General features: G+C 42.0%; 1 protein-coding gene across 4 annotated transcripts in view; it reads right to left on the minus strand.

The window, feature by feature from the left end:
- Window positions 1–19,684, minus strand: part of LOC122998347 (formin-like) — a 51,310-nt gene that overhangs the window by 27,143 nt on the left and 4,483 nt on the right. For 3 of the 4 annotated variants that reach the window (XM_044375184.1, XM_044375186.1, XM_044375185.1), the window contains exons 3-7: window positions 14,414–14,580; window positions 9,496–9,616; window positions 7,798–7,859; window positions 5,296–5,999; window positions 2,363–2,504 (exon numbers count right to left, since the gene is read on the minus strand). In XM_044375184.1, coding sequence (XP_044231119.1) covers window positions 2,363–2,504; window positions 5,296–5,999; window positions 7,798–7,859; window positions 9,496–9,616; window positions 14,414–14,580 — 1,196 coding nt within the window. Of the gene's footprint in view, window positions 1–2,362; window positions 2,505–5,295; window positions 6,000–7,797; window positions 7,860–9,495; window positions 9,617–9,788; window positions 12,630–14,413; window positions 14,581–19,684 lie in introns of those variants that run through there. The other variant, XM_044375182.1, reaches the window with a different exon arrangement.

Here is a 19,684-nt window from a genome sequence, read left to right on the forward strand (position 1 = left end):
GAAGCCACATGCCTGCAATTATACCCCCGGTCCAGTCCGGTCCGGTCTCCTCTGCTTTGATATGCTAATCAGCAGAGAGAGAAGGGCTCCAGAGTAAACAAGAGCTTTGATTTTTTTCTGTGGCACACATGATAAAGATTAACTCACTCATGTAGGCATCGCCTAGATCCCCCAAGTTTAAACTTTTGGCGTGTGGAGTTGTTGGAAAACGGGGAAGTGGCTCATATGCATAATGTACACACACATTCCATTCCCTCCCACTCATCTCCTCTCGCTGCACAGAGCCCCCGGGGGCTGTGGTGTTAGCATGATCTGGCAACACTTTCTGAGCAAGTGCATAATGACTCGTGAGGATGTGCTGTCATCACACAAAGGAAAATACACACGTTGGGGCATATACAAACACAAACAGATACAAACAAACAGACACGAAAGGGGTAAATGAAACACACTTTTCCCCTCACACAGATTCACTGGCAACGTTACATGCGAATGTGCAGACGCTGACAGAGACAGGTCGTCTGCATTAAGTGTTGACTGGTATTGGTAGTCACGTAGAGAGACAGAGACCACTGTCTGGTCTGATTCTGCAGAGTGATGTTGAGGCCCTCAACCTCTGGCCTGGGCCCAAATTCATCAAACTTCTGAGAATTACATCACTTTTAAGAGCCAAATTAGCAGTAAAACAGTTCTTTGCTTTCAATGAAGAATAACCATGTAAAAACATCAGTCTCTTAAATTTAAGGGTTTTTTTTCCAAGTAAAACAAGAATGTATGACACTGTAAATAGCTTTTGTTCTGAAGTTTGCAAATTGGAGTAACAGTGAAGGTTTTTACTTTTACTCCAAAATTTAAACTCTTCCTGGTGGCTGACTGGCTCTTGTGCCTACACATCCTCCCCATTTTCACCATCCACTTTGTCCTTATTCACTTTCTCCCCCATTCAGTGCACTTCTATGCTCCATTCTTCCTCAAATCAGTAGCTGTAGTAGTTTTCAACCTCACTTTCTCTTTCTCTTCTTTCTTTCTATCCTCCCCTCCTTCTGCGCCTTCCTTTGTTTCCCACCCGTTAACCAGCTGAACTTCTTGGAAGCCATCATCAGCCAGTGATTCAGATGATTTCTCTCTCAAATGATTTCTCGCTTTTTAACTCCGAGTATAAACTTTCGGGGATAAAATATGATTAAGTAAACAAGTTTCTTCTATTTTGACGACCTTTCCAGTGAGTTGGCCTTCGAAGCGGGTCTGAAAACAACCATGCTTTCACGTATTCACTTTCCCTTTTTATTGTAGAGTCAGACTGTGAATGCTCTAGCTGGCTCTAAACACAGACCTTTATATTAAATATAAGACTGCTATATATTCACAGTGCTGGGGACAAAATGCCTAAATATGGATATAAACTCCAGCCAGTGTGCGGTATCTAAACTAAAGACCATGCAGGTCTTTTCTCCTTAAATAAAAAAGCCCAAATGCTACGTTCAAAAGAAAGTTTTTTTGATTGATATGAATGTGTTTCAACAGTGTTTCCATTAGCGGGGTCAAACCTCTTCCAGGCTGATGTAAGCCCAGGCAGGAGACAGTTGGCAGGATTTGTGTCTGGATGTGGCTGTCTGAGTTGGATCAAATGTTGGACAGTTTAGAGTGACCAGACTGAATGGTGAATGAGAAGGATGGAGATCGAGGACAGAAGAACACACACACACACACATACACACTGTGGCCCTCTGGAGTTGAGTGGAGCCTTGACAAATTGATCAGGATAAGGGATGTGTATGGATTTAGAGGGGACAGTCTGGGGCAATGGCCGATTTTTAACCGCTTGGACGCCACAGCGAGGACCATGAGGCAGCCAGAATGCTGACACGGCGCTGGCTGCGGCAGAGGTGCAGAGCTGCAGCATTTGACATGACATTAACAAGTGTGTCTTTGGTGGGTAGGGGAATGCTAGATCAATCTCCCCACAAAGCACATCTTCGCTGATTTTTCTTGTTTCGTCTTGAGTATAAATGTGCACAGATGGAAAAAACAACAATCCTGATCCCCGTACCTACATTAAAATCCTGCACAGTGAGAAAAAAAAGGGAGTAAACTCATAAACTGATAGCCTGTGTTGGCCCGATGCATTATCTGGCAACTGCAGGCAACAGTCTGGAGGAGGACCTGATGAGAGTCACAATCCATTCTTCCTGGTTCACTTTTTGTTTGTTCGTTCTTAGATTTACGATGGAACATGACAGAAGACAAAAAGCCTATTTTAAACAAAGCTAGATAAGAAAGCACACTAGTCAGGCCCTCAGGTGGCTGTAGTCAGAGACAAAGGTATGCCAGAAAAAATGCACAATGGGGGGAGTAAGTATACCTTCTTAGTTTTGGCTTTCTTCTCATAGGTGTCCGACAGGGGCTTCTTCTTCGGCTGCAGCGTGGCCTTGGAAAAAAGATCTTCGAATTCCTTGGTGTTGACAATGTCTGGTTCCTTCAGAGAACCCCACAGTGTGCTGTTGCTGGGAAAACAAGTGAAGATTTTAGTCTGTGATTTATTTTTTAAAAAATATTTCAACCTAAATCCGCTGAAGATTTGATTTACAGTCACTCATTGAGCTGACTTCTAGAACAGGACAGAAACATCTAGGTTACTCTCCGAAAGCTAAACAAATTGTGTGTTCTATTTGTGGAAGCTTATTTGGTGTTTAATCAACCTGCCAACAGTTTTTTTTTTCCATTTTCCATTTCACTGTCTGACACATACTTGGCAATAATAGCCCTTAAACCAGATCTGTAATTTAAAAAGCACTGTTTGTGAGATAGGTGATGAAAATAAAACAAGTTAAAGACAAACTTGCTTCTATAATTAAAGATCATTTCCAGCAAATGAAGTAGAAAACAGGAGGCAATGTTTTGTTTCAGAAGTTGCTGAGTAACATGGCAAAAACAAACAAGAAATAGAGGTGTCCTAAGTCATGAGGATGTTCAGGAGTGAAGCACTCTGCTGTTACCAACACATCCACTTTTGTGTCCATTAAAACTCAACACGTGTCTCTGCTTTTCCTCCCCAGACTCTGTTAATCAAACAACATACACACTAAATGGCTTATGAACAAATAAACTTATTCAGGGAAAGATTTTGTAATGATGACATCTCTAATGTGCTGCACATGCTTAATTATTGGTGTCGCCCTTTCTTATCATCTTTTCCACACATCATAGTTGTTCTAGCAGGTCATAGCTTATATGACATGACATGGCAGCTCATCTCATGAGAGGGGCAGGTCTCATGAGTCCCAAGTCAAAACCCATTTATAATGAGAAAGACAACCTGGACGCAACATACTAACATAAGCCCTGGCAGGCTTATCATGGCTCAAATACCAGAACAATCAACTGCATTGCCAGTGACTCAATTAGAGTCAAGTAAGTCCAATTGTTTCTTCATGCAGTTGGCTTCCTCTTGCAGTGGTGAGAGTATTTATCTGGGGCAGCCAAGAGGTTTTTTTTTCTGTTGAGGACATAATGATACTGTCCCAAAATCCTCCTTTGATTTTACACTCCCTTCTGAGAGTCTGAGGAAAATAAGTCCAGTGAACAGTGTCTGACTCTGAACCCAACAGTGCAGGAAATTAGCTTGGAAAAGAAAATCACATCCAAACCCCAAAAACTATTTCCATGCAATACAACTTTCTAATTGACTGGATTATGACTATAATTGAATTCGAATACCCCTCAAAGTTCCCTTTTCTTATTGCAGCCTCCCAAGAAAGTCTGTCCTGCATGCAGCCAACTGTACTTTGTGTTTCGGCTTACATTTAGACACCTGGCAACATTTCAAACTTTGCACTGTTCCCCCTCACACCATTAACAGAGATCACACAACTGATCCAGTTATACTGTAGTTAAACATCTGACCCATTTAATGCCCCTTAACTTGCCCCTTTACAGTTAGATTTATAGCTGACATGAAACTGCTGTAGTGTAGTCAGTCAGTCCTCCAGCGTTGGCCAGGACCAGAGAGAGTGCGAACCACAACTCAGCTTCCCCCACTAATCCAGCCATGGAAATACAAGGCCATAAACCTGGAAGCCTGGCACTCGGAGGTAACAACCACAGCCACAGTAAATGGGCTGGATAATCCACTTACAATTACATCTTATCTCAGTAGGGTTCTTGGATGAGGGAATGGTGGTGCAGCAAACACACAGTATCTCTGATATCTCCCTGGATAGGAGTGTTCAGTGCTTAAGAACTGCAGGGCCCTATTAAACCAGGGTCAATGAAGCTTAGAGGTTCATTAGGCCTGGGATAACAGAGGTTTCACTCTTGCAACTTTGAATATTGGATATTCCCATTCAGAGCTTGGGGCTTTCTAAACCCCACTTCGATGGGATTCTGTAGTAATCCCCCAAAACAACAGGTTTAGAACATCAAGATGAGACCAAAAGCTTTAAAAATCAGACAGTCTTATCAACTATAAACAAGTCAAATGATATGAGCATTGATTCAGATGTTATTCCAGTGCTTACTGTAATGATATAGTGAACTAAGGTTATACTTGTCCTGGCTTTCTTTATCTTTGGGTTTGAATTGGTTCAGGGTAAAAAAAAATGCAATTATGTTGTGTAAGTAAGTGTAACCTGAAATTTTTATGGGCTAATAGTGATTTTGTACAGCATAATCACGGCTATTCTAGCTAATTCTAGTTTTGTACAACAACTTCTGCCGTATTTCTGTAGTTTTGGCCCTCATTAATACTGGTTGTAACACTGTACTCACCAAAGTAATTTCTGAGATCTGGGAACACTTCATTGCTGTGCTACACTGAATTCTGATGGGTCAAGAAACACGAGTGGTCAGATGATAAGACACATTGTAAACGAGTCAATCGTTACACCAGATTATCTATACCACTTATTATGGAAGTAGTAATGAAAGTGAGCTCCCCTGGAATACTGACAATAATCCTTCACTGTAAAAGAGAACATGTGTGGTTAAAGTTGTATCATGTATATAACAGACAGTCTGGGTAATAATTTAATGTTGGTCTTTAATTTCTCTTCCCAATAAATGTGGCTTATGTGGGGATTTGTTAAAACCTGTCTGATCATCTGAATGCTTATGTTTCTTGCCCAGTTGGACTTCTTAGCAATGTTACCGCATTCCCAGATCCCAGAATTCTCTTCAATTAACTTGGTGACAACATTATTATTATTAACAATGGTAATGATGGCCCACGCTACAAAAATAAGGCTGTAAATTGTAGTCAGAGCAATGTGAGTATATTTTAAGCAATGTTACACCTACTTATTGTCCTGTATCTGTATCCTGGTCCAGTACAGAGGCTTCATGGGATGGGCTGGCTCAATGACAGACTTCCGTGGAGCCTTTTCCACCTTCTGACCAAAACCGAATCCTTTCATGGAAGGAGGAGGTGGGGGGCCACAGCCTGGAGGAGGGGGGGGAGGAGGTGGACCAACTCCAGGTAGGCCAGGAGGGGGAGGGGGAGGTGGTGGGGGTGGCATGCCACCTCCAGGGAGTGGAGGTGGTGGAGGGGGCGGTGGCGGTGCTCCCATGATACCTGGCAGAGGGGGAGGAGGAGGGGGTGGTGGTGGTGGTGGTCCTGAGAGGCCTGGTGGGGGAGGTGGAGGAGGTGGTGGGGGTGGTCCGGGAGTCCCTGGGGCTGTTTCAGCTTTAACCCCCAGATTTAGTCCGATAGAGTCAAAGTTAAGTTTTTTCGGGATGGTCTGGGTGGGGCTTTGAGCTAGCCCACTGCCGTCACCCTCAGGGCTCTTGATGAAGGTTTCCCTGTCGGTCTGGATACCCACAGTGCGCCACGTCTTGGGTGTCGGGTTGTCTGCAGTGGATACAGCAACATTGCGGACCTCACCTCGCTCCTGACTTGTATTGTATGCCTTGTCTCTCTGCATCTTGGCAACGACTCCCTCCAGGTGTGATATTGAGACAGCATGCTCACCTCGAAGCTGGAAGATCTGGAGCTCAAAATCTGACTACAAGGGGCAAGAGCAGAATGCCAAAAATAAAACAAATCCAGAATATCAGAAATGTCTGTCATTTCACTTCATGTAATAAAATCCTATTAGATGATTGACTTTTCCTCAAATTAACTTGGATCCAGGTTTAAATCATTCTTCCATGGGGCCTTCATGAATATGATTCTTTGTTGAAAATTTACAACCGTCTTAATTTTTTTCAGCTTTATTTTTATCCTCACTCCCATCAAATTCTTCCCCAAACTGAGCCTAATAGATGACTCGCACAGTGAAAATCTGGTAACTCCAGTTTTCATTTGACATTTCAAACAATGAAAAACAATCCAACCAAAGCAAAGTATTGATTTGAGAAAGAAAGGAAATTGTTTTGCAATGAATCTTACACATGTGCCTTATTAACTTATGTCCGTTTAGAAATAGAATTAGGCACGTTCCCACCCTTTCTTGTGGGCTGACTGCGGTACATGTTTCTCAGTGTCAGCATTAGTCCCTTAAAAGGTCGACGTCAAATTAAACGCTTTAAACAGACAGACTTAGAAAACCAATTCTGAGGTCAGATTTTTCAAGGAAATGGTCCATAAAGCAATTTATCAGTGGTACAAATGATGTAACATGGCCAGAACTATGTGCGTTTAGTCTTCCAAAGTAAGTTTGACTCTTGATTAAGCTGGCAGATGAATAACACCTGTGAGACACTGTTCCAAACCTCTGCTTTTGATGAATGAAACACTGATACCTTTAGCTTGGATTTGGAGTGAGTCATCATATTGGAAATTAAAAAGATGTCCATCATAGAACTGTGTGTGTGTGTGTGTGTGTGTGTGTGTGTGTGTGTGTGTGTGTGTGTGTGTGTGTGTGTGTGTGTGTATGTGGCAGTGACTTAACATTTGGAAGTCATGTTATTATACATAATGCATGAAATTCTGGATGGTTGAAAGAACTTTTAAATGTTTCCAATTGACACAGTGCAGTCGTAACACGTTATGTAAGATTTTGCCCCAGTTTTGATATTCACTTTCGGTATAAAAGTGCGAGATTGTATTAAGACTCATATATCACAACATTACACCATTATACAAATAGTTTGTTCACTCAAAAGTTTTTATTTTTAATAGTTTACTACATGTTCACATTTTGGTCTAATGTGATTATTTTCATCTAAGAATATTTTGTGTCATTCTGTACCTCATCTGGTGAGCTTCTAACCAAATTACATACACAGTATCTCTCTTCATCAAGACACACCACAACTACATTTGACAGTTTGATTTACTGTAAGTTGTTTCATTTCATACCATTCTATACTATTTCTCTTGGTATAAAATGCACAAATATTGAAGCAAAATTAACATTTAACTTTAAAAACTAACGGCTGACAGGTTGACTACGTATATACTAAGTGCCCGACTTCAAAACCTGTGACACCTGAAAATTTCTAGTGTTATGAGTAAATGCTGTGCTGGAGCATTTCATGCTTACTTAGTGCCATCTTGTGGTCAGGACAGACAACTGCTATAACAAGAGTAGAGGAGCCAAAAGGACCTCAGAAATGTAACTGAATTTGCCATGTGTCACACACACGAATTATTGTCGCAAATGAGCTGCTTCCTTTCGCACATCTGATATTTTAATATCTTTCTATTTAATATTGTACACCAGAGCATATTTACATTTCCGCTTTCTTTAACTACAGTAGTCTGCCCTCACAGATGCCTGGAGTAATTTTCTCTGGTGAATAATATTTTTTCAGTCAGTGTTGTTGTAACATGTCTACTAAATTCATTTGGTAACTTACATGCATCCTCTCCAATTCTTCCTTGCACTCTCTCTTCAGCTGCAAGAGGGCAGCCTGGTGCTCTGAAAGTAAGCAGAACAAGAACACTTGTACTGTACGTCAACACAAACTCATTCTGCTGGGAGTTTTGATTTAATGAATGTACACTAAAGGCTATCAATGCAATAATCACAGCTCTTTGTTGGCGTTATTTTCATTTATAGATTGAGAGAAAGGGCTTATTGGGTTAAAACTATGTTTTCTTTGCTTTATTTGCATTTTAAATTACTATCAAGCTGATCTGCAAGACAAGACCAATCCCAACAAGATGTACTGCTGTCCTTAGTGGTAAAATTCTACAGAAGGGTGAGTCAATTTCTGTATGAAGGGCCATATTTACAACTTAACCAACCAGTTTTAAATTATACAGCTGGCAGAGGTGAAAGCTGAAACAAAACATTTTGTCAGGTCAAAACTCGTAAAATATGCTGATCTGTTGGCACTAATAACAGCAAGGCAGGGAAGTGAAAGAGGTCACCCACAACATAATTCACCTCATTTCCATATAGTTAAATTAGTATTTGTGTACATGTACAATTTCAGATGAAAATAGAAGCCAGAGTACAACTTAACTTGCACTTTCTGTTGTACTTTGTTAGTTCATAAAGCAAAGCATACATAGTAACATATTTTCACAGCAATTTTATGATGAACTGCAAGGCCTACCAGGTTACATACTGTACACCACAATGTGATTGTCTCCATAAAGATGTCTGTCATCTGCTGTCAATCTTTCATTTTCATTAATTTGAGGATTTGACTGGACACATTATTATGTTTTTTGAGTTGTCATTCCTATTACGAACTAGGATTAAAAAGGAGTAAATGGGAGTGATACCATACTGTAGTAATGATTAATCTGAGACAAGTGTTGGTTTAACTACATAGCTCACAGTCTGGACTTTTGCTCTGTTTTTCAGATTCCACATGCTCTTCTCTTAGACGACAGCAATGTCCAATCCTGAGCGCAAATCACCAGAATAATCCACACTTGCTTGTCTTAATCTATTTTCAGGGATGAAGCTACACCACAGACAACATCCAACAGCTGTTGCACTACTCTTATAATGCACTGTACGCTTTTAGTCAACACAATTTCACTGAACCCAGATCATGAAAGGAAAGCTTTTTACTTAGTAATTCAATCAGCACAATGACAGCCATGTGTGCTTTTAACCTATTTGCGTCATTACACCTTTAGAGTACAAAATGGGTCAAAAATGGCGTGCTGCCGAGAGTCTTCTTGATTTCAATGAATATTTTTACCTCACTAACACCCACACATGATACACTGTGGTGCCACTAAACAGCAACCACACAAACAGCAGCATTAAGGCGCAGACACAGGCTCACTGTGTTCTTAAATGGATTTGAAGGATGTCTTTCACCCGGTTTCAGAGTAAAGTGTAAGTGCTAAAGGGTTTGATAGTGTTGGCTTTACTTTTGCTTCAAAGTTTAGAGTTGAGACTCATAGACAAACGTCCATACATTTGATACAAGATATCATTCTATGACATCTCCACTGGTCCTTACTAACAAAGCCAATCAGTGTGAGGTGTGTCAGTGTAAGCTTGACTGGCATGATCCTCTGTCAGCATTCCTGGGCATAGATGTAAATACAGGCAACAGTGTCTAAAGCTATGAGTTTGTAGTTCCTACCTGCTTCGGTGTACTTGAGCCCCACCTTCTCTTCCTCATCTTTTGCTTTGGGTGGGGGCCACACAGCTTGAAGACGCCCTGGAGTCCGGTCCTCACTGTCTGCTGGGGACGTGAGCTCTGTCTAAAGGGAGACAACAAATGCAACAACATGAACATATACTTCTGTGTTTGAGCAACAGTTTATTTCAAAATGCACTGTTTGTCTCAGGTCCTTGTAGTCAACACAACACAAATTTCCCCCCAAAGATATGTGGTGCAGTGATTTAAAATGATACAGGGGTGCAGTTACATACATTAACTTCTGTGAGAGTTTTGTGTTCCTTGCCGGGAGATTTGGAGGCTCTCTCGAAAATAGACCTCAGATTTTCCTTGTCGTTCTTGATTTTCTTTTTCACTGCCTCCAAATCCACATTTTCTGTTTTTTCCTTTTTGACATTTTTGGGGCCAAAGAAGTTCCTGAAGGTTTCATAGGCCAAGTCCGCAGTTTTCCTTATTTCAGGTGGCGATGTGGTGCTCTTTGCATCTGGAGTTTTCCCTCCCAAATCCTCTTCTCCATTCTCAGACTCATTTAGTCTGTTGTATTCAGGATTAGCCTCTTGCCCATCATCTGACTTTTTGGTCTCCTTGTGGTTGTCTAGGTTAAGGAGGTGACTGAGATGTCCCATTACGGTGCTTTTAGTGTCTGCGATGGGTTTAGGCTCCGCATGTTTTTTGGCTGGAGAAGCTGTCTTCTGCTCTGGGAAGAGCTTAGCCTTGTTTACCGTCTTCTTCAGGCTGAGCAGAGCCAAGTCAGCATCCTTCTCACTCTGCTTGATCTCTGACAGCGTCTCCCTCTCGTCCCCCGCCACTCCTTTCTTCAGCACCCGCAAACCACTGAAAAGAGCTGGCATCTGGAAGGAAGGGGTTGAAGAGAGCAACGTGCCCCTGGACGGGGACGACGTGGTGGAGGTAGAGGGAGTGGCAACAGATGTTGCTGGAGGTGGCGTATTTGTTTCTGGTGTCTTTGCAGCAGTTGCACGCTGTGAGACAGGGCTGCCACTTGGCTTGATGTCACCTGTGGACTCTTCGGGTGCAGGCGACACCAACATGGGTTCCTTAAAATCTGAATTTGTCATACCAGCAGTGTCTGACTGCTCCTCTGGACTAGATTGGACTGAGACTTCAGAAGTCCTAGAGCTGAAAGGAACAGAGGAAGACACCTGGCTGGAGTGTATGTGCGCATGTGAATACGCCCTTTGTGTACTGTCTAAGTCATGCTGCTTTAATTTAAAGGCCACTGCAGCATTATGATCTGCAGCCTCTAAAGCCAGATGTCCAGAGATGATGGAGGGACCAGGCAGAGAACAATCTATGCCAGTATAATCGTTGCTTTCATCTATTCCCACATTTTCCCCACTACTCTCTCCTCCACCCAATGTTTCTACACCCTTAAACATGGTGTTGGGATTCTCATTGGGACTGGAGTCCTCTTCCTGTTTGGAAACCGATGAGACCAGAACTGTCTCAGAGTCAGTTCTGCTGACTCTGGGCTGGTCTGAGTATAGAATAGTTTCTATGCGAGATCTCTCCTTAAGTCTGTGTGTTCTAAACACAGGCACTTGGTACTCTGCCTCTGCCTCAGTACCATCTTTCAGCTCATCTCCATCACCATGGTCCATTGTATTATTGTCCTCCTCAGGTAGCTTGGGTCCCCCGCTCCTGCCTAGCTTCTCTGACAGGCTACTTCTGCTTCGGCCTGTCTCCTCCTCCTCAATTTCCGTGTCACTATACGTTTCCACCCTAGTGACCAGGACTAGATCTTGGTCAGCTGAGCCTCCAGGTGTTGCTTTAACTTGGTTGCCAGACTCCTTGCAAGTTTCCCATTTTTCACCACTCTCCTCACCCTGAAACACATCTTCCCTCCATTTGAGCTTGTTCTCACTGTTCATAGTTTGACCACCTTCAGCAAGAGGACTTTCTGACATGCCATCTGACATTTCCTTGAAAGACATCAGCACAGCCGGTTCCACGTCTGAGGAGGGAGACCTATCCCTTGTGAAGAGATTGCTGAAGACATTTAAGAGGGAACTTGTGGGCTGTCCATCGGAGCCATTACTTGAACTGTCCATTTTTATTCAAGATGTCACACCAACTGAAAGCAAAAGAGAGCCAAACCAAAACAGGTAGTAGCTCTAGCAAAGTGTCCATTGAAAATGTCACAAAAGGTTCATCTCCCCACCTCCAGTTATCCAAGCTGCTCCTGTTCCACTTCTACCGTTGGCTGAAAACAAAAGGCCTTTGTATGAACAAATCTCCCCAGCTCCTCTTACCTTCTCCAGGAGGGCACAAATTATAAAAATGCTATCGTACAATCCTGTTAAGTGAGTTAAGAGACACACAAACAGGTTGCATATAGCAGACTTTCTTTCTATCACATACGGACTACTACTGACTGTATATTGTCCGTAGTTCACTTTAGTCTCAGATGTGCGAGCAAGATTCCCATGACGCTGCAAGATAAGTCAAGCTGTTCAGCGGCTGGAAACATGTCCTGCTGTAATCTCCCTGGGAGAGAACAGAGTTCACCTGCCTTTCACAAAGCATTTCCAACTATTCCAACAAGCAGAGCAGCATTGTCCATAATGGTGTGGGTTATTCTTCTTTATGTGCTGGTTTACAGTCTGGAGTCCATGACTGAGCCGTTCTTCAAGTTTGACTCTGTCTTCCTTTGCGTGTGTCTGTCTCAGTTTGCAGGAAACTCCTGTGAGCTGTTGTGTGAGGAAAAAAAAAACCTCCAGGTTGGAAAAAAAATGCGTCTCGCTGGTCTACCCAGTCCGGGGACGCCTCCCTTCAGATCCCTCCCTTCCTGGGAGGGGACCTGTAGCACCCGGCACCACAGGTGTCTGATTACCTCTGCTCACTTCCGTAAAATGGCTGCCGAGGTAAAAGTGTAAACACGGAGGGGGAGTCAGTCTGTGGTCAGGTGGAGAGCTGTAGAGATCCAGTAACCCAACATTGCACCATTAAGCAGTGAACTACTGCAATACAGGGCTTAGTAGAGTGTGATTAGTGAGCGTGGCTATAGCCAGCTCTGGCTAACATTTAAAACCTTCTGTGATTAGCAGCTCATGAACACTCAGGCTGAACAGGACTGAATACAGTTGAGAAAATGTCATTTTGATTCACTTACCTTCATTATGAATGCCAACATACTATTGAACTAAAAATATAATAAATACTGTGCAATGAAGCAACAGAAGTTTGAATTTGAAGACACTGTTTCTATGGGGGTTCAAAAAGTTTACAAACTAACGTTAGCTACAGCTTACAAGCTAACAACAGGCAATACAATCTATGTGGGAAAGGGTAATACCTATATAGTTTAAATGACAAAATAAAAACAACAGAGAGAGTCATCCCCTGTGGTGTTACAACTATCTTTTCAGCTTAGCTCCTATGATTAAAATATGATCTAACCTTTGATAGATATTTGTAAAGATAATTTACTTAAATGTCAGGAGCGTGCTTAAGAAAACAACATTCTTCAAACTGTGGTTGCCCTGAGCAACCTAAGGTCACCCTTCCTGAATGCCTTCCTTCAGACTGCCTCATTGAGCACAGACTAAGCAAGCTTTGTAAATGTTTCTAATCCAGTTTTTACAACAGTCCTAAATTAAACATTTTTAAATTAATCCTCTTGTGCTCATCATTCCATTTTATTTTAAGTATCAGTGATTGTTTTTTCCCTCATCTGAAGAAAGCCACACATAAGGTGGGGGCTTCTCATGAGGAATTAAGTTATGTAAGAGCAGTGGTATTTCATACACACACACACAGTAAATCCCCTGAGAGGTTGCACTAGAAAGAAGCACCACTATACCACCACTGATAGACAAGACTGTGTACTAGACTGCGTACAATATCATCTCAAACAGGATTCCTTACAAGTTGCAGATGTAAAAACTGCAGATCTAAGAGACTGTCAAGTCACACCTACAGCATGGGATTGCGTTAGCACCATGCCCCTCCCTTTGTCAGATCACTTGTTACAACACAATGAGAACTCATCATGTGCAACAGAGGTGTGTTTTTTTGATGCCATAAAAATGCATGAGAGCGACAATGAAAACATGCCAAAGCTAAATATTCAAGATGGCTGTCACTTTCACAACAATACAGACTGCCTAATTCTGTACAGCTTACCCTTTGTACTGGTATGTTAACTGATTATTCTCAAGCCAGTTATTGTGTCCTAAGGAAACAATGCATGATTACCTGCTTTAAACCACACCCTGGTAATCTGCCACAGGAATGAATGTGTCTGACACAAAGCAAGCACAATGGAATCTGGAGCCTTGTAGAGATGGAAATATATTTTAAACATTACTCTATAGGATGGATAGGATGAATTACAAGTATAGTTAGGTAGTTGCTTTTTAATTGCACTACTTATTTGGATAAATATGGCCAGCAGCAAACAACTGGAAACAATTAATTGGTTTTTTAGACACATTTTTTATACTGGATTACCTAAATCACATGCCTAGTGGCAAATGAAATATGAAGTGTTGCTACCTTTGCTGTGTTGCAACAAAGATAGATCTTAATAGCCTACACAACAGAAAATAAGGTTACAAAATTGTCCAGAAAGGCTACAAGAGAACGTGAGATTTTCCTGTGTTTGCTCTGAACAAGAAAGGTTTGAATGGAATGATCTCAGTCAGTTCTGGCTTAGGACCCCAGTGTACAGATTAGAATCAATGACCCTTTAATCCACTTCTAAGAATTTATGATCAGGTGGTTAAATGCCCAAGTGGAGAGAAATCCTCATGAGTGCCCAAGGGAAAAGAAAGTGCCATGGTACACTGCTCTGGGTGTGAAAGTAGACATTACAGTTCATATTGGCCTGTGAGTGTTTGTGCTACTCATGGGCCCTCACCGTGCACTCCAGCTTGGGATAGTAGGGCGTGTCCCCGATGATGTCATCCTCTGGAGGTGTGATGCGTAGAAAATCCAGGTGATCAGGGCGGGGGACACGGGAAACGGGCTCCTGAGGGTCATCACCATCCAGCATCCAAATATCATCCTGACGCAAGAGGGAATCCTCTACAGAAACACACAAACAAACACAGGCAACCAAAGCGTAATTAACGTTCTATGTTGTGCAAGGAATCATAGCATTGAATAATTACAAAAACACCAAACATAACAGCATGATCGGTGATTATGTGTGACCATCCTAAATAAGCGGCACTGACTGAGGCAAGTTGTGTTCCTGTGTAACCTGCGTGGGTAATAAAAGCGGAATGAGGTAGAAAGCAGGCATCAGAGTCTTTTAGCATCAAACAGGCAGCAGGAGAGAGTCCTGTTTTGCTGCAGGCTTGAGGGCACACACAGCTATTTTTATCTGCACTTAGCCAGCCTCGTTCCCATCATCAACATCAGCAGCAAGCCCCGCTGATCCAATAAGGACATGCAGCTGCATGGTACTGATCTCAAAAACAAATAACACTATCTAATATTGATTTGCATTCATGACATATTCACTGTAACAGAACTACAGAATGGCATTGCTCAGTACTACCACTGTACTACAAGAGTCATCTGCAGATAGGTGTGGGTGAGTTGTTTTACTGTATGCTCAGTCATCCACAGGCCTAGAAAAGGTGGAAATATAAGACTTCACCTTAATTAAGATTGGGAGAGACTGCCCTCTCCTGACCAGGCAGTCACATACACTGCAATTTAGAAAACAAAGCTCATACGGGATATTCAAAATTCAAATTTATTTGCTGCAGTACACTGGGGATCCATTCTGTGCATTTCAGAGTGCCTGGCCTTTTATTTTTACAGCTCAGTGACACATTGCAGACATAGCCTGAACTTGCAGAACCTTCCGTATGTGTTATGACCTGAACAAGTCACATGGTATTAACTTCAGGAGCCAGGCCAGTCCTCAGAGTGCCAACACATGAGCTATTTCTCATGCGTACAGAAACCCATTTCCTCTATAGCATGCCTTGATGCATGCATTCACTTACTCAAGAGAGTCAGCCATGCAAGAAAAAGGCAGGAAAAGTACAAGTTACGAGATATAGGGCAGGGAAAGTGAGGTGATAGAATAAGGAGGAGAGAAAGGAGGTGGAGAGAGAGGGAAGAATACACTGGGAGTGAGAGGGGGAAGGGTAAAGATCTTGAGGCTTGGTGACCTCAGTTTCCTCCTGGTGTAAGACAACACCTTGGCCTGTTTTTTTCAGTATTATGAGGTGGAGACTGAGAAATGCAAATCACATCCTGTTCAATAAACCCCTAAAATACCCCATAAATTCACTTTGTAATGAATATCCTTGAACAAGGCACACAGTATTACTGTATTGTTGCCTGGCAGTCACTTCTAAAGGAAGTCCATTTGAATAGATCCCGAGAGTCTGAGTATCAGCTAAACGCTTTAAATTCAGTTATGAGAGCCCACACATGCATAACTAACTGGGGGGTTTCACTGAAAAATGGAAGCATTGAAATTCAGCTTCAGTATTCAGCACAATCAGTCATTATAAGACAGCAGCAATGCCTGCAGTCCCTCCAGTTATCTGGGACTTGGATAGCAGAAAAAAAGTAGGATTAGATTAATAACTTTTCATTATGATAATGCTGCGCTGCATGGTCCCACAGTGGGAACTGCTGACTGTAGGCTGGGCCAGTTCCAAATGCAGCGTTAAGCTCACTCCAGGCCAAGGAAAGTACCGATCAGTGCCTCACAATGGCTGGCTCATTTGAAAGCAGGTGGAAAGACTGCGTAATACTGTCATTCCACAAACTATCAAATATATTAAATAAACAATAAACAAAGAGCACCTATTGAGATGTGTTTGCTGTGGTCCTTCATCCTTCAAAAAACATTACTATTTATGGTTTAACAACTTGCGTGTGTGTACCTGCATACAGCCAGTCAGTTAGTTAATTAAATATGTATTAAGTGGCCCACAGTGCCACCATCTGGACAGGGAGAGGAAAGAGCACATCTGCATCCCGGTAAAGTCAAACACACTGCAGTGGAGCTCTGATGTCACTGCTGTATGCTAGAAATAAGACATGGTGAAGAAACGCACAATACTGCAATGTAATAACTGTAAACAGATATGGACAAGCGACTCTAAAGATGCATTAGGTAATGAACAAACTGAATCTATTGATTTAGCAGTAGATTTATTACTCTCAAACACACACATGCACACAGTGAACTTCATTACACTGACCCAGTGGAAAATTGTGCGCTTATTGCCGTTTAATCTCCCTCCCTGCTGACCTAAAAGCTGAGACAGAATTACAGTGTCCATAACAGAGGGAACACAGGGTGCAGATGGGATTGTGTTTGTCTTTCAGGTGACATGCAGTTTATTTTGACAGTAAAGCACTGATAACTGGATCATACCAACCCAGGACAACATCAGTCCAACAGATATTGTCTATACACATATGATACACTGCCCTTTAACAAAGTCAGTGTACTTTAATCGAGACTTCTGTATTTCAGACATGTAAAACACATACTGTGCAGGTGTTTCCTCAATGCAAACCTGCAAGTGTTGACTGACAGTGCAGTAATTTAACAGTGAAAATCACAGTGTGTGAGTGAGCAGCTGACAGGTATTGTGGGTGTTCCTGTGGTACTGAAAGCATTATCATTTTAACAAAAAAAGTATCTGTGTTTGGTGCGGCGCAGGGACCATCTAATGTCAGATCCTGACAGGTGGGTGTTGTCAATGGTGATGGATTAATCCACCTGCCACTATGGCTGGTCATCACTCATCCAGTGGTCAGGGAAAGCTTTGCTGAGGCCGTATTGAACACTCTAAAGCAGACATAAAACCGTTAAAAGCAAAGTTCTTCTTCTAACCCTTACAGGCGCTGACTGTCTTGCTCAGTTAACAAGCAGCAATTAGCGAACTTGATCATTTCTTTATTATCAAGGGACTACTGCAGGCCAGAAATATTTATATCCATATCTATAAATAATTACCAAGCACTACTCTACCTCCTCCCACAGTGCAGTCTCTCATTCTTATTAAAGACATTGAAACAGCTTTTCCCGGTGTGCCCTATTTTATCTACTAAAATCTATAACCTCATCATTCAAAGTAAAATAACCGGGCCATGTGGCACAGTGAGAGCATCTGGCAGCCTCCAACCCCCCTCCATCACTTTTAGCCAGGAAGGAGGATCATAGACTTTTGTATAAATCATGAAAAATGCAGGACTTAAATAAATCACCCAGCTTCTTTTGCGCCTGTCATGGCTGTTTTTCCATGCAGGCTTATTGGCTGTGCATGGCTGTCAAGCTGGCTGATTGACTGACTGGTTTGGCTGTCAGTACTAAGATCAATGCAAGGCTAGCTACAAGTGAAAACTCAGAGAAAATGCTGCGGTACCCTGAGGACCAAAGCAGAAATGTAGCATGACATGATGCTCACAGAATTATCATTACTCATTTGAAATGCAGTTCTGGAGGCTGATGAGATATTCAGAGTTGAGCAAGACGGAAGAAAGCTTTCATTGGGTCTGGCAAGCCACTGACTGGGGGAATTTGGAAATTTGGGTAACTTTGCTTCAGTTCACCGGTGTGTGTACATTTAAATAGTGGAGAAGCCATATAAAGCTGCTCATACTGAAAACTCCTAACAGCATGAGATTGAACATAGCCAACATTTGCCTGGCGCCGGTGTAGCAGAGTCATTTATTAAAGAAAACAGGTTATTCTTTATAAGAGACAGACCTTTGTGACCTGTTTCTCTGCATGTAGTATGCAGTTCAGAGCAATAGTGTGAGACAGTCTGAGAGAGAGGAAGCTCTCTTAGCCTGTTTTGGCAGAATCCACTTCATTATCTGGATAGAGTCGGCCCTTGTTCTCACTGGGAGGAACAATGTTGCATGGCAGCACACTTTCTGTTGAATGACAGCTAGCAGAGAGAGCAGGGTGAAGTACTCTTGCTCTGCACTGATCAGTTTCATATGACCTTGCTGGAACGTATTGGGTAATCTGATTATGGTATTGCCTGCCATATGTCAGACAATAAAACAAGTAAGGCATTAAAGAGAGAGAGAAAGAGAGAGGGGGAGACAGAGAGAGAGAGAGAAAGAGAGAGAGAGAGAGAGAGAGATTGTTTTAAAAGCCATTATAATCAATAATTTTATAGTAGCAATGCAATGGATGTCAAGTTATTACGTGTAATGTGATAGAGTTTGCTTGTGGTGAGAGTCCACGGATATTCGTGATTCCTGACTCTGCAGTTCCTCTCAGCTTTATCGTCTTTCAGCTCATCCTTTTGTTTTTCTGGGCCCACAACTTTCATCATTTGCTGCCACAGTAAACTGTAAGCTACCTGCCAGCATCAAGCAGCAGAAAGACAAGTTAGCGGCTATCTGATGAACAAAGTGATGCATTTGGCAGCTAAACAGCCAAGTATTTTCCTCATGAGTAAGCAGAGACCAAAAGCGGAGCTAAAAAGAGAGTGAATATTGGACTTTCAATGAATGCTAATGTTGCTCCGTATCTGCTAGATGTGTAAATAGGGAACTGTTTGCTATTTCCACTTAAAAGGTGATAATATGTCAGGTTGTTTGAGTTAACTGTCCTTATCAAAAACCTAATAAGTACATGAGAAACATAAAGAAAAACTAACAGGCATACATAGATATTGTGTAAACACATAATATACACACCAAAGTGGATGCATAAAATATTCTGTTACACAGACTGCAGTGCAGAGGCATTAACATATGAAGTAAAAAACAGAATTTGTTACGAAATTACCACTCCTGTCTGCATAATCACACTCATTAATAAGCACCAAGCCTCGATACCAGAGTAGAGATTAGAGAGGCTGAATCATAATTAGTTCGACATTGACAAACCGTGAAGGGCCAGCTTCACACTGACCCACTTAGGCCTTTTGGCTGGACCGTCTGATGTTCATTTATCTGTGTTAGCATTTGAAGTGTATTCACTTATCAAGCAACACAAAATCGATCTAGTAAACAGCTAAGATGCAGCAAAATCGACTGAGATTTTGCTTCAGACTGAAGATTCAAGCTTTCACTGAGATGGCTGCACAGCATGTGTGTAGCATGATGTAGGCAATTACATTCATGAATATTGCTCATTGAGACTTATTTACTGATGATTTATGAGTTGTAACAGCACATAGTCATA

Source organism: Thunnus albacares, chromosome 15 (genome assembly GCF_914725855.1).
Source record: "Thunnus albacares chromosome 15, fThuAlb1.1, whole genome shotgun sequence".
Classification (NCBI taxonomy): Eukaryota; Metazoa; Chordata; class Actinopteri; order Scombriformes; family Scombridae; genus Thunnus; species Thunnus albacares.